This window comes from Monodon monoceros, unplaced genomic scaffold (genome assembly GCF_005190385.1).
Source record: "Monodon monoceros isolate NGI ecotype Baffin Bay Population unplaced genomic scaffold, NGI_Narwhal_1 Super_Scaffold_9, whole genome shotgun sequence".
NCBI classification, from domain to species: Eukaryota; Metazoa; Chordata; class Mammalia; order Artiodactyla; family Monodontidae; genus Monodon; species Monodon monoceros.
In genome coordinates this window covers 26,810,196-26,835,951 of record NW_021703786.1, presented here as the reverse complement: position 1 = coordinate 26,835,951, position 25,756 = coordinate 26,810,196, and the positions used below count along the sequence as shown (strand labels likewise).

The window sequence follows — 25,756 nt, the reverse complement described above, 5'->3', positions numbered from 1 at the left end:
TGCTCCATATCCTGGCTCGTGGCACCTTCATCTTCAAATCCAGCGATGGTGGGTTGAGTCCTCACCCCAGAGAATCAATCCTGCCTCTTCCATTATACCACTCTCTGACCCATGGTAGCCCAGAGCATTCTTGACTTTAAAGGGCGCATGTGATTAGATAGGGTCCACCTGGGTAATCCAGGATACTTTCATCTCAATCTTTAATTACACCTGCAAAGTCCTTACCATTTAATGTAGCATATTCACAGGTTCCAGGGATTAAGATGTGGGCATTTTGGGGGGACCACCATTCTACCTACACTTAAAGTTCTTGACATTTTCTAGTTTAAGTCCTTTGTCAAGTATATGCTTTGCAAATATTTTCCCCCCCTTGCTCATGCCCTTTCTGTCTTTAAGTATACTTTTAGAGGAGGAAGTATAAGATTGTCCGATTTCTGAGGTATAGTTCACATACCACACAATTTTACCACTTTAAAATGTACAATTCAGTACTTTTTAGTACATTCACAGAATTGTGCAACACTTACCTCTGTCTAGTTCCACATTTTCATCACCCCCAAAGAAGCCCTGTCCCCTTTAGCAGTCACTCCCTATTTCCACCTCTCAGCCCCCAGAAAACCACTAATCTGCTTTCTGTCCTATGGATTTACCCATTTGGGACATTTCACAGAAACGGAAACACTGTGGCCTTTTGTGACTGGCTTCTTCCAGTTAGCCTATTTTCAAGGTTCATCCATATTGCAACGTGTCAGCACTTCATTCTTTCCTATTGCCAAATAATATTCATGTGTACTTACCATATCTTTCAGTCGATGGGCACTTGGGTTATTTCCACTTTTCAGCTATTATGAATAATGCTGTGAACATTTCTGTCTAACCTGACACACCAGCCCCTTGTTTCAACACTTAGCCACCATGGGTTACAGCTGAACCCACCTGACCTGTGACGCGAGTGGCCCCAAGCACCTGCCCAAGAACCTCCACCCACGTGCGTCAGTGCCAATGTCCCATTGCTTCCCTCCCCGAGCCCCCAGTGATGCGCACTCCTTTCCTGGTGCTGGAGGACACTGGTGAGCTCACCTGTGCAGTCTGCACTCCAGACTACTGCCTACGCAGAAGGACGCCCTCAAAGGGAAGTATTCTAATTGCTCCTACTGCCCAAGAGCCAGGCTGCTTTCCAAAAAGTCTGTACCTACTAACGCCACCATCACGCCCCCCACACCTTCACCAACACTCAGGGTTAATGGTTATAAAAACATAACACTTCTGAATCACCCCCAAGGATACACATTTCCGTGGATGTTTGCCATTTCTTTGTTACCTTACTTGACAGCATCTCAATTAGGTTAAGTTTCTCAGGTGTCTTACCTTCTGGCTTGTTTCCTGCTTGCCCCTCCCTGAATCACCGACGGTGCCCTGTGCACAACCCCTCCTCAGCTGTGACCGGTGGGCTTATTAGTCCAGAGGAAGCCTGGCTGGTGAATCCTTCCTCCCGGTTATTTGCCCAGGGTGCCATCCTGCCCCTCTGCATCTGGGCACACAGACCCAGGCCAACCCAGAGAAAAGTATTTATGGTCTCAACTCCCCCACCTGCCATCCATAAGAAATGGGATTGGGTACCAATCTGGGTAAGTGTGGAGAGGCCAGGCAGCTTACCACTTCCATTTCACCATCTTAAAGATCAAAAAAGAGTGAAATGACTGCCCAAGATCATACAGACAGCAGGTTACTAGAAAAGCTGAGGGCAAACAAAAATTAGAAAGAAATATAAATTAGAGTTTATGGGAAAAGTTTTAAATGTTTAATGAAAAAGACTTAAAGCAATGCATTATTTACATGTGGGTAAGAAAAGGTGGCAGAATCTCCAAAGTTTGTCCTGTGGGGGCTTTGAGAAGAGAATTCACATAAACCCCATTAAACAGAAACTGCCCCTAAATATTTCCAAATTGATACAAAATAGGTGAACAGGCTCCAGCAAGCAGATTGTTCAAATCAGATCAGCAACTGAAAGAGAAGATAAACAAGAAGGAAGAATACAAAGTGAAAATTTGTAAATTTAACTAAAGGCTCACAAAAGACTTCTCAAAAACAAAAGAAAAAAAAAGCGGGAAAAACCTCAAGTGCCCCAAACCAGGAACCAGGAAGCTCTCTCTAAAACAATCACAAATATGGATTTATTGTCTTACCGTTCATGGGCATCTCGTCAATCTGAGTGGAGTAGTACTGCTCAATGTCTCTGAGGATTCGGATATCATCGTTCTTCACAAAATTAATGGCCACACCCTTTCGGCCATATCGACCTGATCGCCCAATTCTTCAACAATAAAGCAAAATCATTTCAGTAAACACAGCAAAAAAGGTTTCAGTAAATCCATCAACAAGACTGAAACCAAAGAAAAACTTGTGCTGCCTACCTGTGTATGTACAGCTCTCTGTTGTTGGGCAGGTCGTAATTAATGATGAGGGACACCTGGGGCACGTCCAGCCCCCGGGCCCAGACGTCTGTAGAAATGAGCACTCGGCTGCACAAAGAAAGGCATTTGAGACAATCACCCTAGCATAAAAGGGTCAGACCGGCTACGAACACATCAGGGCCCCTCACACTGGCCCCTCTGCAGGCTGCAGCACAAGGGGCAGCACCAGAAAGCCACGTTCAGAAGGCGCGTTTGGTATATTTCATTACTTAGGTCATGTGTGCTGATAAAAAAAAAAACAATTTGGCTATCTTTTACACTACTACATTTAATTTGTTTCGAGCCAGTCCCATACCAATAATTGGGAAGGACATTTTACTTTTGTCTAGCAAAAACTCAAGTACAGCGGCCTCACTGATTTTGGTGCAGTGTCTACAGTATCTTCAAATTAGAAATGCAACTCACACCTCTCTGTCCTTCACACAGGACAGAATCTGACACACCACAGACCCACACTATCCAATGCTGAGGCCACCAGCCCACCAAGCACCAGAGTGGCTGGTCTGAAATGAGATTGTCTTACGGTGTAAAATTCACACTGGATTTGAATACTTAGTACAAAAAAAACGCAAAAAAACCTCGTTAATATTTTTACATGTTGAAGTGATATGATATGTTGGGTTAAATGACATGTGTTTACTTGAATTATATTTCTATTGGACATTGCTGATCTAGAAGCATTCAAAGTCTGAAGGGACAGCAGAACAGGAGAAAATAATCCTGCCAGATAATCACATATAACTGGAGCCCTAGAGGAAGAGGAAAGAATGGGGCCAAAGCGCCAACAGAGGGGTAAGGCCAAGAGTCACAGAAGTGCCAGACGGAAGGAGTAAGGCTGAATCACACATGGACTCATCAGCGTGAAGCCACAGAAACAAAACAGACTAAGCAGCAGCCTGCAGAGAAGACACTGTTTTACACGAGCAGCAGCAGGGGACATCCCCACAGGACCGACACAGCCAAGAAACACCAGATAGAGAGGGCCGACTGCACTAGGCCACTTCACATAAGGGATTAGAATGTCTGCAGAGTTTGGTGTCCACAGGACTTCTGGGACCGGCCCCGCCTGGACTGCCTCCTTCAACACATCAGAAGGAGGTGTTTCAAGATGAAGCAGACACTTCCAAAGAAACTTAAACATTTTGTTACCAGCAGACCCAAACTAAATACAGAAAGACATTCTTCAAGCACAAGGAAGTGCATCCCTGGGACTTCCCTGATGGTCTAGTGGGTAAGACTCTGCACTCTCAATGCAGGGGGCCCAGGTTTGATCCCTGGTCGGGGAACTAGATCCCGTATGCATGCCGCAACTAAAGATCCCACGTGCCGCAACTAAGACCTGGTGCAGCCAAAATAAATATGTATATATATGTATATATTAAAAAAATAGATACATATATATGTATATATTAAAATGCATCTCTGATGGAAGCTCAGAGATAAAGGAAAAACAGAAGAGTAATGAGTATGGTCACTATGCAGCATTCATTATATGAATTATGTAATGATATAAAGCAAAAATTTCTTGTTGAGGTTGAAATATATGTAAATTAAAACGCATGACAACAGTGACAGAAGTCTGGGGCGGGGGGGGGGGGTCACTGAAGTCAGGGTTTCAAGTTCTCTGTGCTCTCAGAGGAGATGGTAAAGGTACCAAGCAACCACAGCTGCTGATAACTCTTCAGGGTGACCACTAAATAACATAAAGAAATAAACATTTTCCAAAATAAAAAGTGGGGAGGGCTTCCCTGGTGGCGCAGTGGTTGAGAGTCCGCCTGCCGATGCAGGGGACATGGGTTCGTGCCCCGGTCCGGGAAGATCCCACATGCCACGGAGAGGCTGGGCCCGTGAGCCACGGCCACTGAGCCTGCGCGTCCAGAGCCTGTGCTCCGCAATGGGAGAGACCACAACAGTGAGAGGCCCACGTACCGCAAGGAAAAAAAAGTGGGGAAAAGGAATAACAACAACAAAAAATCCAAACTAAAGAAAGAAAAAAGAACCACAGAAGAGAAATGACAAGTAAGATATAAGATGGTCAACTTAAAACCAAATATATCAGTATTTACATTAAACGAAACTGGACTAAATGTTCCAGTTAAAAGACAATTATGGGCTTCCCTTGTAGCGTAGTGGTTAAGAATCCGCCTGCCAATGCAGGGGACACAAGTTCGAGCTCTGGTCCAGGAAGATCCCACATGCCACAGAGCAACTAAGCCTGTGTGCCACAACTACTGAGCCTGCGCTCTAGAGCCCGCGCTCTAGAGCCCGTGAGCCACAACTACTGAGCCCACGTGCCACAACTACTGAAGCCCACACGCCTAGAGCCCGTACTCCACAACAAGAGAAGACACCACAATGAGAAGCCCGTGCGCCGCAACAAAGAGTAGCCCCCACTCACCGCAACTAGAGAAAGCCCTGCAGCAATGAAGACCCAACGCAGCCAAAAATAAAAAAATAGACAGCAATTATCATTAGATTAAAAGAAAAGGAAAAATAAAACCCAACTATATGCTGGTTGCATGAAATCCATCTAAAGCTTAAGTCTACAAACCAGAGGTGAAGGAAGAAAGGTGGTACTAAGGAGACACCAAGTGTTCAGAGCCGGTGCTGCTGGTCATACAGAGCAGGATTCAGGACAAAAGCCCTAGTACAGAAGGGCAGACACTTCCACAGCAAAAGCTAAATCCTCCAGAAATGTAGTAATTCTGAACTTGTACACTCAGGTCTCTGGACCCATAATGCAAGAACGGACAGAACCCCCAAGAGGAAAACCGGCACTCTCAACACTGATGAAACAAGGCTTAAGGGAAAAAGGGTAAGGATGCAGGTTTGAGAAATACAGCTAGCAACTGAAATCCAACACCACACAGCACCCATCTTGTCTAAGCACAGAGAACGTTTGTAAAACGACCCCGTGCTGGGCCACAAAGCAAGTCTGAATACACACTGAGGGGATGAAATCACACAAAGCGGGTTCTCTGGCCACAGTGGGATTAAGCTAAAACCAATACAAAAAGATAAACAGAAAATCTCCATTTATTTGGAAACAGAAAAATACGCTTCTAAATAAGGCAACCGACCTACGTAGTTAAGGCTAGTTCTCATCTCAGCCTAACCTATCACACCAGCAGTGGCTGCCCTGCTCACCAGCAAGTTGGTGACCTGCCCGAGCTCAGCTGTGGGGGGGAAAACTCGGGTAACACCCCGTAAATGCTGGCCCACAGCACCAGCACCAGGACCACAGCAGAGAGCTCAGCCAACCCACCTGGCACCCGACCGGAACTCCTTCATGATGGACTCACGCTCCTTCTGGGGCATGTCCCCGTGCATGGATGACACGGTGAAGTTGGCTTCCCTCATCTTCTCCGTCAGCCAGTCAACCTACAGATGGAATCAACAGATGCTGCCATAAGTTCACAAACCAGAGACTGTATACAGGATTTCATGTCAATTACCTGCAGAACCAATTCGAATATTCATAAACAAGTGCTCTTAAAACTCAGGCTAGGGACTTCCCTAGTGGCGCAGTGGTTAAGAACCCCACCTGCCAATGCGGGGGACAGGGGTTCGAGCCCTGGTCTGGGAAGATCCCACATGTCGCGGAGCAACTAAGACCGTGTGCCACAACTACTGAGCCTGCGCTCTAGAGCCTGCAAGCCACAACTCCTGAGCCTGTGTGCTGCAACTACTGAAGTCCGCGTGCTTAGAGCCCTTGCTCTGCAACAAGAGAAGCCATCACAATGAGAAGCCTGCACACCACAACGAAGAGTAGCCCCCGCTTGCCACAACTAGAGAAAGTCCATGCGCAACAACGAAGACCCAGCACAGCCAAATTAAAAAAATAAAAAAAAATATATATATATATATATATAAACAAAACTCAGGCTAATCCTCACTGGCTGTGTAGAAAACTTAATTCTGCTCAGCAAATATCGGGGCAAAAATTCTCTTAAAAGACAATATGTCACTGTTCTCATTTGAAATTTAAGTTCAAATCTTTTTTGGAATGTGGTCCAAATCTTGTTCCTATTCCAAGGAGAGCTACCAGGGTTCTCAGCTCTGCTGGCACATCAGCATCACCTGGGAGCTCAAAGAACGTGTGTCCAGGCCCCACCTGAACCAATGACCCGGAGCCTTCAGTCAAGGGACCAGATCAACACCCTGCACACGTTCCCTGGATACACCCGCTTGTCCGCTCATCGTCCAGGGTGACTTTGAGCTAAAGGGCAGAGCCCAGTGGCTGCCCGAGGAGACCACGTACCCAGAGCCTAAAGTACGTAATTCTGGTCCTCAACAGAAAATACCTGACCTAAGTTCTATGAAAACCGATCTTTGGTTTTCGCCACAAGGACATTAAAGAGCCAGGATGGCCACGCACCTTCCTCTTGGTGTTACAGAAGATAACAGCCTGAGTGATGGTCAGTGTGTCATAGAGGTCACACAGCGTGTCGAACTTCCACTCTTCTCTCTCCACAGCCACAAAAAACTGCTTGATGCCTTCCAGAGTCAGTTCATCACTGGAGGACAAACACAATCCTGTCAACTCATCCTTCCAACCAAAACTTGAGGACGTGCGCAGGCCAGGGGCTGTTCCAGGCACGGGCCCAACCCCCAGCGGCCCAGGAGCCTGGGCATTAAACCCCCGCCCCTCCCGCCAGCCACATCCTCCTAGGAGTCGCCACTTCCACCACATGGGCCCAAGCCCTGGATCAGTATGAACCTTTAACCACACCTTGTATATGGTTCTAAACAAAATGTTCGGCTGTTCAATAGAATACACATTTTACTGCCAATGGTAAATAATTCCATCGATAAGTAAATACTATCAGCAAATTTTTAAATTTGGAATTACTGGATCAAAGGAGACTATACAAAAGCTGGCTTTTCAAAAGAGAAAATTAAAAAGAAATTTCATGTTTTAAAACCCAAATACAACTATGCTATGTTTTAGTCCCACCTGAGAAGTAGGGCATCCTCACCGTTTCACCAAAATGCGGATAGGGTCAGTCATGAACTTGTTGGTCATCTCTAGGATCTCATGGGGCAGTGTGGCACTGATAAGCACCACCTGAGTGGCCGGGGGCAAGTACCTGTACACATCGTAGATCTGTTCTTTGAAACCTGGGATGAGGAATGAGACACACGGGGAATTCTTAAAGCTGCACACTTTGAAACAGAAGTTGCACATCAACTGTTCACATTTAACTGGATGCAGCACTGTGACTGTAAAGGTACAAGATTTCACACGAAAGCTTCTTCCAGAGCTGGACCAAATTCTCACATCCCCTCTCCTCTCCCTGGTGTGCTCTAGGGATCAGAGCCCCACCCAAGAGTCCTGGATGCCAACAGGTAAAAGCAACAGAAACCTGAGCCCTGAGCCCACAACCTCAGACCCTTGCAGGTAGTTTCACATCTCAGTTCCAGCTGCTGCTGCTCTGTGAGGGTATGCATCCACTGTGGCCAGATCTGCCACATTTTAAATAAATCCAGAGATCTAGAATTTTTTTTTCTTTTTTTTGCGGTACGCAGGCCTCTCACTGTTGTGGCCTCTCCCGTTGCGGAGCACAGGCTCTGGACGCGCAGGCTCAGCGGCCATGGCTCGCGGGTCCCAGCTGCTCCGCGGCATGTGGGATCTTCCCGGACCGGGGCACGAACCCATGTCCCCTGCATCGGCAGGCGGACTCTCAACCACCGTGCCACCAGGGAAGCCCGAGATCTAGATTTTCACCAAAAAAATCTCCACTTAAAAAAAAAGCCGCTGAGCCTGCGTGTCCGGAGCCTGTGCTCCGCAACGGGAGAGGCCACAACAGTGAGAAGCCCGCGTACCGCAAAAAAAAAAAAAAAAAAAAAATCTCCCACAGATACTGACCCATGCTGTACACCTGAAAATGTTACATGTCAATTATACCTTAATTTAAAAACCTCCCAATTAAATAATGCAGCTAGTTTACATTATTTCATATGGTACAGGCTGAATAAAACCCGCTGGCAAGCAGGACCTGGCCCTCGGGTCACCACACCACCACCTCTGCAGGACGGGTTAGGAGGCTGACGTGTGAGAAGGGGACAGGTGGCTGCGAGGTTCTGACTGTAGAGATCAGGGGGCCAGAAGCTACATGTCCGACACGTTCCCAGCTGACATAGATGCCACTGGTTCTGGAGACCTCACTTTGTAGTAACTGTACCTTTAACTTAGCTGAAGAGCAGGGCCTCCAGGTAAGGGGCCCAAGACAGAGGTGGGGTGGAGGGCTGCTCCAAGGGGTGGCATCAGCCTCTAGGCTCCTGAGAGAACTGCTCAAGAACCAGGGAACAGGAAAACACTTGGGAAGAACCCCATGAGTTACTGGTGATTCCTGAGAAGCAAAATATTCCCTTCATGCCAGGCGACCCCAATGTCTAAGGGGATGACCCACCTGACCCCCTGGTATGGAAGTAAGACTGGAGGGGGGTGTGCAGGGAGGGGAGGCTTGAAGACACTGTGAGGTACTGCCCACAGCTGTTACTCAACCAAGGTGACAGCTGTCGTTATGCATTTCCCAGTTGCTGTGCTAAGAGCAAAACTGCTATGACTTACGGGTCCTCACATAATTTGTCCTCATACGTTTTGGGAGAAATACATGAAATACACCCCAATTCTAGAAATTTACCTTGAAAAATAACCAATAAAAGAGTAAAAACAACCTGGACAACCAATAAAATACAACTAGTGAAATAAATTATGGAACATCCAAACCACAAAATACCCTACTGCCACGTAACAAGATTTATTCAGCTATCTGTTCACCCCTTCCCCACCACCAGGCATCTCTGCACCACATCCCAGCTCCACGCCGCAGCCATCTGTGCTCACCCACCACACAACGAGCAGTACCCCATCAGTTTGGCTGAAATGCTGTTGTTCTGGTTGTCATCAGTCTTACAAACCACTACCATAAAAAAATCAGAGTTTTATGTTCCTAAGTGCACCCAGGGCATAACTGTTTTCCACAAAGAACATACTACTTATACTGAGTTCATTAGTTCCACATTTCAATTTTACACGGTGAAAATTTAAGAATTTTACATCAATAGAAAATGAATTCTTTTGTTACTCATACCTTTATTCAACATTTCATCAGCCTCATCCAAAACCAACATCTTGATAGCACGTGTCCTCAAACTTCTGCGACGAATCATATCTATAAAATCAGATTTTGAAATAAGTAGACCTCAGGCTATAAGAGCCAGCCATTTCAACCAGTTTCCACAGCATTTCAGGGACCTTCCCTCCACTTCTTACAAGTTACTCAAATGCAAAAATCCACTATGTAGCATATCAATTTGAAAATGGTCCTCTATTGTTTAAGCACTCTTTATAGACAAAAGCAATTACCAAAGACACGCCCAGGTGTGCCAGCGACAACATGCTGTCCATAATCCAGTTTCCTGATGTCCTCCCCCACGTTGGTGCCCCCAATGCAGGCATGGCACTGGACGTTCATGTAGTCACCCAAAGCAAGCAGGCCCTGAATTAAAACACAGATTCATGTTCAAGGTCTGCCCCAAGACCGCTATGAAGTCCGAAACATCTGAGTTCCCCCAAAATGAAGATTGTTTCTATTCTAGTTTAAGATGACCACCGGGTATTGTTTATGCCATTATTTCTACCATAAAACTTCAGAGAGCCCAAGTCTCCTCCTTCCACTCTTTTCTGCGCCAGAATGAAGTCAGTTTTACTGTTTTTTCATTACAAAAGCAGTATGTATTTACAGAAAAATAAGAAAGTATATAAAATTCATAATCCTATCCACCCACAGATGCTATTAACATCTTAATAGATACACTTCCAAAATGTTTATACTATAAAAACAAAATAGTTACAATTATTTTTAATTTTTTTGGAAGAAAATTATAATTCTAAGATTGCAAAAAACTATTGGAATCACACAAGCTACACTAACAATGACTTCATACAAACCAGCAACTCATATGTGATTTATCACAAAATGTTAGGAATCAGGGAAAAAAAACCTGACAGAACAGAAAAACCGGATTAGATTAAGTCAATCAGTTGGCTTGAACAGCGTGGGGGTTAGGGAGGGAGGTTAGGTATGCCGGCCCACCTACTGACTGCTCAACTCCAGCTTAGTCAGATATCCACACAGACTTTACAATCAGCCCTCCCTAACCTTGGATCCAACCAACTTCGCATCATGTAGTGTTGTAGTACATATTCATTTTTTTAAAACCTGCATATAAATGGATCCATGCAGTTCTAACCCATGTTGTTTAGGGTCAACTGTACTTGCAAATACGACAGTGCCATCTTTAACTGTCTTACCTTCTGGATCTGTACAGCTAACTCTCTCGTTGGAGCCAAGATCAAAGCTTGGGTTTCACGAACCTGGTAAAATAATTTGTCGGAAAATAGAGAATCTCAGTATCTTCACGGTAGATTGCACTAATTCAGACTCAGATCTATTTTGAATATTATCTCAAGTTAACCACACATCTGATTTCAGGTAAGCGAACCTGAATGTTACTTAAATTGCGTATCCAGTGATAATGGGTATACTGGTCAGGATTCTTGTTTACAGACAAGAATTTCCACTAGTTAAAAAAATCTCCCGGTTTACAGACATAGAAAACAAACTTATGGTTACCAAAGGGGAAAGGGTGGAGGGAGGGATAAATTAGGAGTTTGCGATTAAAATATACACACTACTATGTAAAAAAGGAGATAACCAAAAAGGACCTACTGTATAGCACAGGGAACTATATAGATCTGAATCACTTTGCTATACACCTGAAACTAACACAGCATTGTAAATCAGCAAAATTTCAATAAAAGTTTTAAAAGACTTTCAGTTTAAATAAAAAGGAATTTATGACAGGATATTAGCTCAGATATTAGTGTGCACTTAAGATTCTCTTTAAAAATGTGCTTAATCAGTACAACTAGAGATATTTAAGAACTGTACTTCTTGAACACTGTAGTTACAGAAGGTAAAGGAAGTATTTCCTAGGATTAAAGAGAAGTTTAAGATTACCTGAATATCCAAACACTGGAGGACAGAAATACTGAAGGTGGCTGTTTTGCCTGTACCAGACTGAGATCTAGTAAAGAAAACACAGATAAATGGGATTTAGAGTGATGGGCTACATGCCACTGCTCCCATTCATGTAACCCCCACCCCAGCAGTGCTCTGAGGAGATGAGCTGCAGAAGCACTGGGCAGCTTTTTCCAAGTCGATTCCCCCACACCCCCTGACCAATATCTTAACTGCAAGGTGGTGGGACTCAGGCATAATGTCACAACTTTTAAATCACGGGTGATAAGGACAGTAAATGTGGCCTTTGCAGCAGGGGGTGACAGAGCTGCAGAATCTATAGAATGGGTGTTAGAGGTGGCAAAAAAAAAGATTCCCCTTTATATAATTCTTTTCTACGATTTCAGACTTTTTTTTTGTCAATGAGTCTTTAAAAATTAGGCAAATAGGGAATAATGTTATTAAAAGAGTATTATATACAATTCCATATGCCAAATAATAGGTTAAGTAAGTAAATCTGGCTTAAAAAAAAAAAAGAAAGCTTTCTAGAGTGGAGGATGCAAAACTAAAAACAAACAGCCCATAGCTGAAGTCAAGGCAAGAGCTGGTAATGGCATCTGAATGAAGAAGCACTGAACTACACATTGCTGTGCTAACCAGCACCTGACTCCCCCTCTGCATGAGCAGACTTACTGTGCAATGACATCTCTCCCTTTAATTATCTGCTTAATAGCTCGCTGCTGGATTGCTGATGGTTTTTCAAAACCTGTAAATTAAAACAGAAAAAATGAGCTCTAACCACTAGGACAGCATACTTGCAACCATACACTGGAGCTCCTTGTGCTGGGGATGTTAGCTTTTTAAAATCCCCCACCCCCTCCTAACCCAATGTCCAACGTACTAAGCTCTCAAGAAACAGTGCTGAATGAAGTAGGCTGAAGTGGATTTTTATACTAACATACCATCTTATTTATACAGACACAATCTCTAAGGAACACTGTTGCAAAATAGAGACACCCCAGTTAGGTTAAAAAATGCTGGTGGTTACTCCTGGAGAATGGGGTGAGGGAGGCTCATATTTTACTCCAATTACTTGTGTATTGTTTGACTATATTACAATAACTTGCACTAATGGGTTTTTTTTTTGTATTACTTTTTAAGTTAAAAAAAGGAATATAAATCCATCAGTGCTGTAGTCACCACTCCCCACCAGCAGTAAGTCTGCAGGTTGTTTGTTATCACCTACAACCCCATTTCATCTACTCCTCCTGCCTTGATGCAGCTACATGAACTACCACACCACCCCTCTACTGTCCAAGTAAACAAACAAAACTTTACATACAAATAATGTACTTTAATTAATTTTTGGTAGTCTTTTAAAATGTAGTACAATTTCCCATCTAACACAAAAGCAAATATAACAGATGATTTAAACCCTCAGGATGACCCAGCAAGCAGATGGGAAACTAAAAACAGTGTTTTAGGGCAGGGACATCCTGGGTGCCAAGAGGCAGGCAGGGCTGTCGGCCACACCACGAGGGCCAGCTGCAATGGTTCTTCACCTCCCATTCCCTCCGTACCTTCTCTGTGCTAGGCTGTCATGACATCATGAACTGTTGGATAAAAAAGATGTCGGTCCCAGTCCCAGGCATTAAGCATAGATGCTGATCACGCCCATCTACATCCCCAACCCGAACTCTTCCCAACTGCCTCCTTGACATCTCCTACTGGATGGTTTACAGGTCCCTCAAGCTCTCCTCATTCAAGAAGAGCTCCCTCGAGTGCTCCCAGCCTGAGGAGAGGGCATCATCACCTGCCCAGTTACTCAAACATCCAGGACTTTCATCTCCTGCTCACATTCAACCCATCAGCAAACTCTGTTAGTACTCCATCTCCACCACAATACCATCATCACTACCCTGGACTGGAGCAAAAGCCTCCTAACATCTCCCTGCTTCCTCTCCTGCCTCACCTCCCCCCATATCCAGACACCCAGGACCACCTGTGACTGTAAATCTGATCCCATCATTTCCCTGCTTAAAACCCTCCAATGGCCTCCCACTGCACTTAGAAATAAAATTCAAACTCTATCACCTCGCACCATGCTTTTCAAGATCTGCGCCCCCCCCCCCCCCAAAAACAAAAACTCGCCCCTAGGCTCCCAGGACAGGAAGATTCTTTCTGTTCCTGGAATGCATAAGGCTCCCAACTGCAGGGCCCTGGCACCAGCTGCCCAGTTCTACCATAATCTTCTCATAACGGGTTCCTTAGCCCAGATCTCAGCTCAAATGCCAGCCCCTCCTGGGAGCCCCCTTACCTATGTGCTCTATTTTAACTCTCTCCTCTCGCCAATCACGCTTGATTCCGTTATCCCGCTTTATTTTCTTCGTAGCCATTACCACTGACTATATAATCCTTCTCCCAAACATAACAAGCTCCCTAAGGCCTGCCTGGTTCACTGCTAAGCCGCCAGTGCCTAGAGCCGCGCACGTTCCTAGCACCTGGCAGGTGCAAGACAATCATCTGCTGAATGTGTGACTCCGGGGTGCAAGGAGGACCCTGCAGACCTCGCGGGACGCTGCAGCCCTCGCGTGACCCAGCATGGCGCCCCGCCGGGAGAACAACACCCGAACCGGCCGACACAGACGGGGGTGGGGACACATGCTGGGGGCAGGGGTCGCCCGTCAGGGCCCCCGGGCTCGGCCTCAGCCCCGACCCCCAGCCCCGCGGCGGCCGCACTCCCAGTCTCGGGAACCACCCCCGGCTGGGCCCCCCGCCTCCCCGCTGGCGCCCCAGCCCGCGGCCCGAGCTCACCGACCGTAGGCGTAGATACCGCGCAGCAGGTCCTCCCGCAGGCCCATGGTGTCGAACGTGGGGGTCACGTCCACCTCCTCACTGGTCTCGAATTCCACTTTGGTCATGTCTTCCTCTTTGAGCAGCCGCTTCCGCGCCGAGCCCGAGGTCGCCATTGTAGCCGTAGCCGCCATGATTCCGAGCAGGCTAGGAGCCAAGCCCGCGGCTCAGAGGAAAGCGGAAATAGGGCCCCGCGCCGCCGCTGCCAGGAACTGACGTCATAGCACGAGCGTGCGTGCGTGCGTGCGTACGAGCGTGCGTCGGGGCCAAGCCTCGGAAGGGGCGGGGAGCTCCTGGTCACGTGAAAGGGAAAGGGCGCCTGCTGCAGGGAAAGGGGCGGTGCTGCGGCTTTTGCGCGGGAGGGGCTCCCGCGGGATCTCGCGGAACCGTGCTCCGCCCACCCCTACAAACGGTGCGAAGGCGGCAGGGCCCAGCGGTTCGTACTCGGTGTGGTACTCCCGGCCTGGCTCTCCGGCTGATGTAGCCCTTTCCAGTTACCGGATCCTCCGCGCGGGACGGTAGACCTGGCGACCCTGCAGACGGGCTGCGGACCGCGCCAGGGCGCCCCTGCTCAGGGCGCGGTCTCCAGGCGGCCCTGCTTCAAGTGGGAACTGGGCGCGGGTCCCCACCGGTACCCATTCCTTCATGTGTACGCATGTTCCGACGTTGTCGCCGGCCGGGGACGCCGGCAAATGCATTACTACTTGTTATCACTGCCGCCCGATGGAAATCCTCACTGCACATTGTCTGCTTTTGGAAAGTCTGGAATCTTTAACTGCCTGCTTGTCAGCTCTCACTTTAACACCCCCAGGCCGGTTTTTAACCCCCTAAGGGAAAAGCCCCTACCCGGGGTCGAGTGTGTTGGGAGAGTAAGGGTCTTGCGACGGCCCCCGGCACCAGGACCCCCAGAGCTGGCCGCGTGACCTTGGGCCGCGCCTTGCTGGACTGTGCGTCTGTTCATTAAGGCCCTGGATTCCGCGTGTCTGGCTTAGGTGCTGAGAAATCCCGCCCTGCAGAAAAGATGACCCTGGAGGTGACGGCTTTCGGTTGCCCCGTAGAATATTTCCAGTTATGCCATGTTACCCTAAACTTCTTTAAGTGCCTCTAAAAATCCGGCCACTGTCACCACCTGACGCGCGCTCATCTGTGTTGTGTGAAAAGAGCGTTTTTAACTTTGTGAAACTTATACTTTCCCAAGCGCAAGCTCTGTCCTTTCTCATTGTTTGCTTGCCTCGCATCACTGGGCACATCTTTCATCTCTTAACAGCCTCTTTCCAGGACTGCTTGAACGCTGTCCTGTTGTGAAGGTTAATTTAGTCAAAACTTTTAGCGGTAATCATTTTATCCACTAAACCAGACGCACTTAGAATGCAGAGGTTTGCAGTATGTTGACAGCGAACAAGGAAATGGGGGGGTCTTACTTGCCCTGAAGCTCTTGCCCTGACTTTGGAATATGTCCAGACCTTACAAGATAATTGACCTGATAAACATGCCTGATAAGGATACCCGTATCAGTCAAATATTTATAAATTTGAATTTCTTTCTTAGACTTTAAAGTAAATAAAATGCAAATATAAGTTCTTATGTCTTCTCACTCCACAAAGAGTTGAGTTACCCACTACCCTCTCTGAAGTTGGCCACACTCCGTTTTGCAAGCTGTGCCCTAGGGCTGTGTCATAAAAGGCACACAGGTTTCAGACTTAGTATAAGAAAAGAACGTGAAAGACCTCATTAATAATTTTTATACTGATTATGTGTTGAAATGTCCATATTTTTGATACACTGAGTTAAAATATGTCATTTAAATTAATTTCACCCATTTCTTTTTACTTTTTAAAATATGGCTACTAGAAACATTTTAATTATATGTGGTATTCCTATTGGATGGTGCTGCTGTAGGTACTTAACAGCATGTGAAATAACCTTGCCAAGGGTATGGGGAAAGAGTAAACTGAATATCGCTGACTATATGAATCTGATATCAATGGGGAGGGGATGAAATTATTGCACTCTTCTACTAAGTTTGAAGAGGATGATTGCCTCTTTTGTACTTACCGAGAGATTTTTGATCTTATTCATGATCCCCCTGGACTTGTCTCTTGCCTTCACACATTTATATTTTATGCCATTTTCCTGGCAACCTTTCGCTCAATGTCTGAATTCACATCTTAAAGCCCTCTTCCTTTTGTTTGACGCCAATAACTTTTTAGACCACAGTCCATGAAGATGACAAGAGTCAGGGGTGGGCCTGGGCGTGCTGTGTCAGGGAACAAAGGTCTCAAGTGAAACAGTGGCAACCAAGCTGACTTGGCCTTAGTCCTCCTTGAGGTTCCTCTAATCAAAGGGGTTGACCCCTCCCCCAAGATAACGACAGAAGGGGCAGGTCCACCGGGAGGCCTCTTTGGGATGATAAGGAGTGTACGTGCACTCTTACAGGAACTAGGAGCTGGCAGTGGGCACAATAGGTCATAGAGAGCCATGTTTTTATTACGCAGGAAAGAGGGATCTGGGTAATTGCAACCAGGATAAGAGCTCCTCTCAGGAGAAGAAGTTTTTCTCTTTTTTTCTCAAACACGGTGCCAATTTTCACAAGGCCTGTACGATGCTCACCAAAGGTCTCAGTGTCACTAAGATCCAAGATCCGAAATGCACTTTGCTTTTTTTTTTTTTTTCCTTTTTTGTGGCCTCGCCAGACAGCATGCAGGATCTTAGTTCCCCAACCAGGTATCGAAGCCAGGCCCCCCCACCCCCCGCAGTGAGTGGACGCGCTGAGTCCTAACCACTGGACCACCAGGGAATTCCCTGAAACGTGCTTTGCTTTATCAATGGCAGGTGAGAATAACCTAGGCAGTCGTGTGTTGGAACATGCCTGGCTCTTCTCCCTATTTGTTGAAATACTTGCTCTGCGTAGCTATGTTATGCTGGACCTAAGCCTCCACAGTTGACCCTTGAGCAACATGGGGGTTGGGGGCGCCAACTCCCTGCATATTCGAAAATCCAAGTATTTGGTTTGGATTCCAACCTTTGACTGGAATCCAACCTTTGACTCCCCCAAAACTTAACTACTAATAGCCTACTGTTGACCAGAAGCCTTACCCATAACCTATAGTCGATTAACACGTGTTGTATTTATATGTATTATACACTGTATTCTTAAAATAAAGTAAGCTAGAGAAAAGAAAATGTTAAGAAAATCATAAGGAAGAGAAAATACATTTACAGTACTGTACTGTAATAATCGATACCCCAAGTTTACATTGTCTGTTTGAAACAGAGCAGGACACAATGGTCCTTCCCCTCTGTCCTCCACCTGCCTTTTGTCTGTGGTAAAACTTTAGCCAAAGAATAAGTTAAATCAAAGTGGGAAAATGCAGAAACAAAAGAAAATCGTCCAAGACTAAATAATGATAGTTTAGTCATTAAGCAAAGTCAAGGACCTTTAGTTCCTCCACAAGGGCTGTAGATAATATTCTGAGCCGTGTCCTGTGAGCTGTCTTATAGATGCTGAAGCCCCCACCAGGTGGAAGACGTTAACTACATGATGACCAGACTAGCTGCCACAATCCTGAGAATTGGCCTCAAGGAAGTGGGAACAAACCGACCATGGAACTGAAGATTAACTGTACTTAAAACTATCAAGATGATGCTGGTCAGACCACCAAGGACCAATTTCAAGATGATTGTCAGCTGACTGTGCTGCTTCTACATGTAGCCCCCTCCCTCTGCCTATAAAAACTCTTTCCCCCTGATTGTCAGGTGGGGGGAGTTGGCCTTTGGACAGGTGTCCGCCTCCCCCCACCTGCCATTCTCAGCATCCAAAATAAAGCAAACTTTCCTTTCCACCAACCTTGCCTCTTTATTGGCCATTGAGCGGCGAGCCGCCAGACCCCGCTTTCAGTTACATGTTTACAAGATGAATCATCCGTCTCTCAGTACCTACATCAATATTGCCTCACATGATATAAAACACTGTAGATGTTACCCGCACAGTTCAAACTGCTGTTGTTCAAGTGTCGACTGTGGCTAAGTTCATCAGTACCACTTTTAGAAATTCCATATATATACATTGGTATTTGTTTTTCTCTTTCTGGCTTACTTCACTCTGTATGACAGATTCTAGGTCCAACCACCTCACCACAAATAACTCAATTTCATTCCTTTTTAGGGCAGGAATAAAGATGCAGACGTAGAGAACGGATTTGAGGGCACGGTGGCGGGGGCAAGGGGAAGCTGGGATGAAGTGAGAGAGTAGCACTGACATATATACACTACCAAATGTAAAATGGATGGCTAGTGGGAAGCTGCCGCATAGCACAAGGAGATCAACTCGACGCTGTGTGACGATCTAGAGGGATGAGATAGGGAGGGAGGCTCAAGTGGGAGGGGATATGGGGATATATGTATACATATGGCTGATTCACTTTGTTGTACAGCAGAAACTAACAAAACACTGTAAAGCATTTATACTCCAATAAAGATGTGAAAAAAAAAGCTATCTCCTAGAAACTTCTGATCAGAAAAAAAAAAAGTCAACTGTACTTACAAAGCAAGAATTGACAGCCCACATCAGTTGTCAGTACATAATTCCACTGCTTAAATGTCCAGATTAATGTTTCAATTTTTATCAGAAACCTCCATTGCAATTTCAACTAAGGAGTGCAGGCATATATCTTGTCTTAATCATTTTACTGCTGGGAAAACTAACGCCCAGCCTGTTAAGTTAAAAGTAACTTCCAGCGCAGCAAGGGGTAGAAGCTACCCCACTCTGAGTCCCCAAAAAAGTGTGTTTATATGGCTTACCGTGCCTGCATCCTTTGTCCCAGGGCTCTGGGTCACCCAGGTGGACCTGCCTGTTATGTCTGGGCACAGCCCTCTGTCTCCTGCACCTCACTTCCCATGCTTTCCAAATCTGTGAGAGGGAGGTTATCTCTCCTGATTAGACTAATCTCGAGGAGGGCAGGCCCATGTCTGTTTTGTTCCCCAGCGCTGCCCTAGTACAGCGTGGTGTGCCTGGATGTCCACCGCAAGAGGGGAGGAAGAGCACAGGAACTCTCCCAGCTCATGCCGGAGGGGTGGGCAAGACAGGAGCAGCTCAGTGGGCACTACCTGAGGAGCTGCCCTGCCTCTTCCCTGAACCCTTATTGGACTCAGGGTGTACACAATCAAGTCAGCTCATCTTGTCTGGGATGGGTGGAAGATTGGGTGTAGTGCTGCTGGGCTGGACTGGGTTTCCATAAATCATCACCACAGGAGTTGATGTCCTGCATCCTAGGGGCTGTACCCAAAGAGCGACTTCCTGCCAGAAACCTCACCTATCACCTGGTATTATATGACAAACACTCTTCCTTTGTAGGCACAGCCACCTCTAACCCACCCAGCAGGCAGGGCACCTTACTAAACATCACCAGATCCCACCCAGCTGGACCCAGGACTCCACACTGCTGGCATCTGACATTTTGGCCACAGATGTGCCTGGAGCATCTTCCTGGTGCAGGCGCTGTTCCAGGGGCTGTATTGGGCGGCAAATAGGACAGACAGTGCTGTCCTCATGGAGCTTGTGTTCCAGAGGAGGGCAATAAATAACTGTAGGCTTTGTAATTTCTGTGATTCAGATAAAATGAGGCAAAGTGGCAGACTTAATGGGTTGCAGATTTACCAGGTGACTGGAGGAAGGTTCCACGTGAATTGTGAGAAGAGGTGGCTGCGGTAACACCCCAGGTTCCAGCAAGAAGGCACAGGGAGTGTGGAGACCCCCAGGTGGACTGGGGATTGACACAATCAAGGGACAGAAAGCCAGCATGGTTGCAGCATCGAGAATGTCGGCAAGAGGGGGAGTGGGAGAAGGGGTGAACAGGGCCAGATCATAAAAGGTCTTATAGACTATGAAATAGAGTTAAAATGCATCATGGTTGCCATAGGAGCCACTTCAGGGTTGTCTTTCTTTGTGGGGAGAGGATTCATTCTGATAAACAGTTTGGGAAGATGACCTGGCTTATCACTTTCCACCCTTTTGGCTAAGATCAAGTGTAGAAAGATGACCTGGCTGCAGCAAGAGGTTGAAAAGTTGGCGTGAAGGGGCCAGAGAGGAGCTGGGAGCCCCGTTGGAGAGGTGGTGGTGGCTGCTGGAGCTGATGCAGTGGAGGTGGTGAGAGGAGGGCTCAGGAGACATTCTGGACAGGGCTGACACTTGGGATAGAGGGGGCTGTTAGGGTTTAAAGGATGAAAATTGACTCCTGGGTTTCAGGTGTGAGCATCTGGGTGGTACCATCATGAGATGGGGAAGCCATGGGCAGCAGTGTTGTGCTGCTTTGAGGGCAAAACCAACAGGTCCAACAAACACATGTGCCCATGTGTTCATAGCCATAGGACTCACAACAGCCAAAAGGTAGGAACAACCCAGTGTCCACTGACAGATGAATGGATAAACACAACGTGGTCCACCCACACAATGGGACATTATTCAGCCATTATGCTACATGAAAGGAGCCAGACCTCCAAGGTCACATATGTATGATTCCATTGATGTGAAATGTCCAAATTAGTCAAGTCCATAGAGACAGAAAGCAGCTTAGTGGTTACCAGGGAATGGGGGGAGGGGCTGCTTGATGGGCACAGGTTTTCTTTTTGGAGTGACAAAAATATTTTGGAACTAGATAGAGGAGATGGTTGCACAGCATTGTGAATGTACTAAATGCCACTGAATTGTTCACTTTAAAATGGTTAATTTTATGTTATGTGAATTTCACCTCAGTTAACAAACATTTTTTTATAGTAGCTCTGTGCTTGAGCCCAGGATTTCTGGGCTGTAGCACGCTATGCCAATCAAGTGTCCGCACTAAGTTCAGCATCAATATGGTGACCTCCCGGGAGTGAGGGACCACCAGGTTGTCTAAGGAGGGGTGAACCGGCCCAGGTCAGAAACGGAGCAGGTCAAAACTCCCACGCTGGTGAGTAGTGGGACTGCGCCTCTGAATAACCATTGCACTCCAGCCTGAGCAACTTAGCAAGACCCTGTCTCTTAAAAAAAAGGAAAAAAAGGATCTGATTTCCCTGGGTTAAATTTGAGATGCCTAGGTATCCAAGGGGAGTTGTCAGGTAGGCAGTTGCACATTCAAATGTGAGAAGCAGCAGGGAATGACTGGTCTCACCTGTTCCTGTGGAAATTGCTGCTTCCTGACTTCCCCTGGCCCTCTCCCCGCTTTGGTGCGGGCCAGGGTGAGTGTGGGGGGGGGGGGTCCGTGCTCCCATGCAGAGGCCAGCGAGCCACACTTCAGCCTGGAACCCTGTCCCCGGGTGCCCTCCGCTGCGAGTCTGAACTTTATTCCTACAGGGCCTTCCCTGTAGCACCTGCATTCGCAAGTGGTGTTAGCATCTTGATTCCAAGGCAAACCCAGAACCCCCACCAACTCCCTACATTTTATGGATAAAGTAGCACCCAGAGGCCCTCCACAGAGTGCCCAGGGCATTCACAATGACCATCTATCGTTCACTCCTGGATCCTTTATTGATCGCTGCCGGGGCCGTGCTCACCAGGTGGTGCTATCCTGGTGTCCCCTGGGGCTTGGGAGTTTCTCCAGGACATACTCTTCCCCCTGAGCCAGGTTACCAAAATGCTGCTTGATTGACCCTAGAATTGTGTACACAGCTATAGTCCCGTGTCATACAGAATAACTGTCAGTCGGGGTGCTCCTGAAGACCCAGTGGTGACTAAGAAACAGTTTTTGCCCTCAGAAAGCTCATGGACCTTGGGGGGCTGGGGCTTTCTCAACTCCGGTCCTATAACGCTCGGAATTTCTGTTCTTAACAGAGGCTTAGTGAGGCTCTGGCCCCCTCTTTTACCTGGAAGGACAGCATTTTGAGTTTTTTATAACTATCTAGAACTTTCTATGCACGAGGCACAGAGAGAAGTGCTTTCCCACCATGAAGCAGGTGCCACTATTAGCCCCACTGGAGAAGTAAGAAAGCTGAGGCTTGAGGGTTTAGATAACCTGCCCCAGAGGGTAGCTTATGTGCAGCAGGGCTGGGGCTCTGGTCCAAGAACTTGTTTTCTTATCTGAGTTCGGACCTGTGTTCTTACCTACTCTGCCCCGAGCGGCCGCAGCCCCATCCCTCTCACTCACCAGGAGGAAGAGACTTAGGTTCTGGTTGCTGCTCCTTCATCAATTAGCTGTGTGACCTTGGGAACCTGCCTTTGTCAGGAGGATAATCCTTAAGGCCCTTGCTACTCATATAGGCCATGGAACTATGATTGTCCCTTCTTTCTCGAGTAGTATATGCATCAGTGGGAACCAGGCACCCAACCAATGCTTATTGATTCACCCAACTAGTATGCATGGAGCATCACTCTTCTCAGGGTGGGGACACAGAAGAAAACAAGAAAGGCAAGAATTCTTGTCCTCTGGAAGTTTCAGGCTTGTCATGGGGAGGCAGGCAAGAGACAGATAAATAATTAGAATATATAATATGTCGGGGAGCAGTGTGTCCAATAGAGAAAAATGAAATAGGGAAAGGGGGATGGGGAGCCATGAGGAAAGTCTACCATTTTATTTTTTTTTAATGAGACCTTTTATTTATTTATTTATTTATTTTATTTTGGCTGCATTGGGTCTTCATTGCTGTGCATGGGCTTTCTCTAGTTGCGGTGAGCAGGGGCTACTCTTCGTTGCAGTGCGAGTGAATTCTTTTGTTGCGGACCACTCTCTCTAGGTGCGCAGGCTTCAGTAGTTGTGGCTCATAGGCTCTAGAGCGCAGGCTCAGTAGTTGTGGTGCACGGACTTAGTTGTTCCGCGGCATGTGGGATCTTCCCGGACCAGGCCTCGAACCCGTGCCCCCTGCATTGGCAGGCGGATTCTTAACCACTGCACAACCAGGGAAGCCCAGTCCTACGATTTTAAATAGAATGGCTGGAAAGGCCTCTCTAGGAAGGTGGCCCTTGAGTGGAGTCCTGAAGGAGGTGAAGGAAAGAGCATTGCAGGCAGAGGCAAGTACAAAGGCCCTGGGAATGGCATGTGCCTGGAGCAGTCAAAGGCTAGCAAGGAGGCCCCATATGTGGAGCAGGTAAATGCAAATGGGGTCAGCAAGTACCAGGAAATCAGAATCTCACTTGTGGGGCATGGTTAGTCCTCGAGGATTTGTAGAGCAAAGGAAATGACATGACCTGACTCATCCTTTAGCAGGGAGGCCCTGTCTGCTGTGTTGAGAACCTGCCTCAGGGGGCATGGAGAAAGCAGCTAGGAGGTCATTGCAGAGGTCTGCATAGGCGCTGATCAGATCCCAGCAGTGCAAAGGGCGAGAGTGATCACATTCTGGATATATCTTAACATAGAAGAACCAAGACTTTCATTTAAATCTAAATAGTAATTATCAAATGTTGATTTTAGATGGATCTATTGGAACTATTTAGATACTTCCCAGAATTGCTCATGAGAACCAAAGAAGAGGTCCAGAATTTATCCTAAACTTCCTAGGACTTTTCTGAAGGATCTATGGGCTGACTGTTCACATAGAAGAGAAGATTCTATCCACTCCAAGATTTTCCATCCTCTTCTCAATCACCGTCTTCTGTGGGTTGACCACATACACAGGCAGTTCTCAGAAGGTTCCTGCGGTTCTCACAAAGGCAAAACAAACCCTTCACACCCGTCCTCCCTGCTGTGGGAAAATATGTGGGCGTTTCACTCATGCGTGGAGGCTCGAGTGAGGCGCAGCTCCTGTGGGCAGGGCCCAGACAGATGCGCCTGTCAAACCTGCTTGTCTGTGGCTGCTCAGCCAAGACTGTGGCTGGTCAGCCATCGCTTCTCAAGGACAAGGAAGGCAAGTACACAGAGTCTGTCCCCAGGAGAGCAGGTCATCATACCCAGGGAGGGTGGATAGGCCAAGAATGGGGTCCAAGAGCTATCTACAGGGGAATGAGAGGGGCCGGCTTCCTCCTTATAAGGCGTGGAGGTGGTGCCTGGTTTGGGTACGAGAGGAGAAAGCAGCTCGTCCCATTTTGCTTGGTTAAATTACTTGAACATTCTCTGGCTTCTAAGTACCACCTTAAGACAGTATGGGCCATGCTGGGTGAAAGGAATGCTCTGTTTAGTACTCTTATCTCTGCAACGTTGCCTAGGACAAAAGAAAAGGAAGGAAGGTTTCTAAGTTCAGATATAAAGTGAGTAAGACCAGCTGCCTCCTATCTGTGGTAAGGGCATAGCTGGACAGTTACAATGGCACTTTGGTGCCAGATTTTAGCTGAGGGGTGCAAGAGAGCACCCCTTTTGTGCTTGGTGAACTTCTGCCTCACACACCATATTTGTGGGTCATCAATTCCTTTAAGCTTCCTCTAACTCATTCTCCCTTTTCTGGAGTACTGTGCATGCCTGTGTGTGTGTGTTTGTGTGTGTGTGTGTGTGTGTGTGTGTGTGTGTGTTTATCCTTCTTCCCTACTTCACAGGCAAGCGAAGATCTGCGCCTTGGGCTTTGAGAAGAATGTTGACATGGGAAAGGGTCAAGTAGGAGGACCCACATCTTAGAGCCTCAGGGCTCTTATAATCTAAGACTCCCTCTAGAATTGCTGTAGGGTGAAAAGAGCATTTTATAGAGTTCAAAATATCCTTAGGGATCTCTGGGCTAAATTTTCTTTACTGTTAGGACTAACCCCTATTTACATTGGGGCTGAGTTGCAAAGAAACTCCCACATTTTAAATTCCCATTTGGGCACCTGTCTTGAGCTGCTTCACTGCATGAAGCAGGGACTAGCATGGCTTCTACTCAGCTACGCCCACTTATACTCAAACCCCGGTGTGGCTGACAGGTACCAGGAGCCAGGGGTAGTTGGCTGAGGTTTAGAGAGACCTGTCTTCAGCTGTCCTGGTAAGGCAGCCTGTCGCTTGAGCTGGCCCTGATTTTCTGAGTTCACTTTGATGGGAGTGGGAGTCTGTGAACAGTCAGGTGTTCCTTGGGAGTCCTGTGATGCTACGGTAGGTGGTGGCAGGGGTGGCAGTCGGACTAGAAGGCGCTCCCAGGGGAGACTGTCACCCCCTGTGACCCAGCCCAGGGAAGGTTTTCCAGCCAGTCCTGGTTGTCAGGGCATGCACGGAGACCTGGGCATCTGGAGCTCTCAGAGTTTGAGCTGCAGGCTGGAGATGTGCTCCCCGACCCAAACCCTTGGCAGCTATATCATATAATACCAGACAGCGTGCCAGGGTGTAATCTACTAAAAATAAAAGTTAGGGCTTCCCTGGTGGCGCAGTGTTGAGAGTCCGCCTGCCGATGCAGGGGACACGGGTTCGTGCCCCGGTCTGGGAAGATCCCACATGCCGCAGAGTGGCTGGGCCCATGAGCCATGGCCGCTGAGCCTGCGCATCCAGAGCCTGTGCTCCGCAACGGGAGAGGCCACAACAGTGAGAGGCCCGCGTT

At 47.2% G+C, this 25,756-nt stretch overlaps 1 protein-coding gene and 1 non-coding gene across 2 annotated transcripts; one reads left to right on the top strand and one right to left on the bottom strand.

Moving 5' to 3' along the window:
* Window positions 1–1,778: 1,778 nt before the first annotated feature.
* EIF4A3 (eukaryotic translation initiation factor 4A3) lies at window positions 1,779–14,535 on the bottom strand. Its single transcript, XM_029213239.1, has 12 exons — window positions 14,322–14,535; window positions 12,197–12,269; window positions 11,504–11,570; window positions 10,795–10,857; window positions 9,847–9,979; window positions 9,572–9,652; window positions 7,454–7,595; window positions 6,853–6,991; window positions 5,740–5,855; window positions 2,415–2,522; window positions 2,187–2,314; window positions 1,779–2,004 (listed from the first exon to the last, which is right to left on the bottom strand). Exons 1-12 carry the CDS (start codon window positions 14,488–14,490, stop codon window positions 1,988–1,990), a joined length of 1,236 nt encoding a protein of 411 aa, XP_029069072.1. The 5' UTR covers window positions 14,491–14,535; the 3' UTR covers window positions 1,779–1,987.
* On the top strand, window positions 3,688–3,760 carry TRNAE-CUC. Its single transcript has one exon. It is a non-coding gene; the product is annotated as a tRNA-Glu (tRNA).
* Window positions 14,536–25,756: the final 11,221 nt, after the last annotated feature.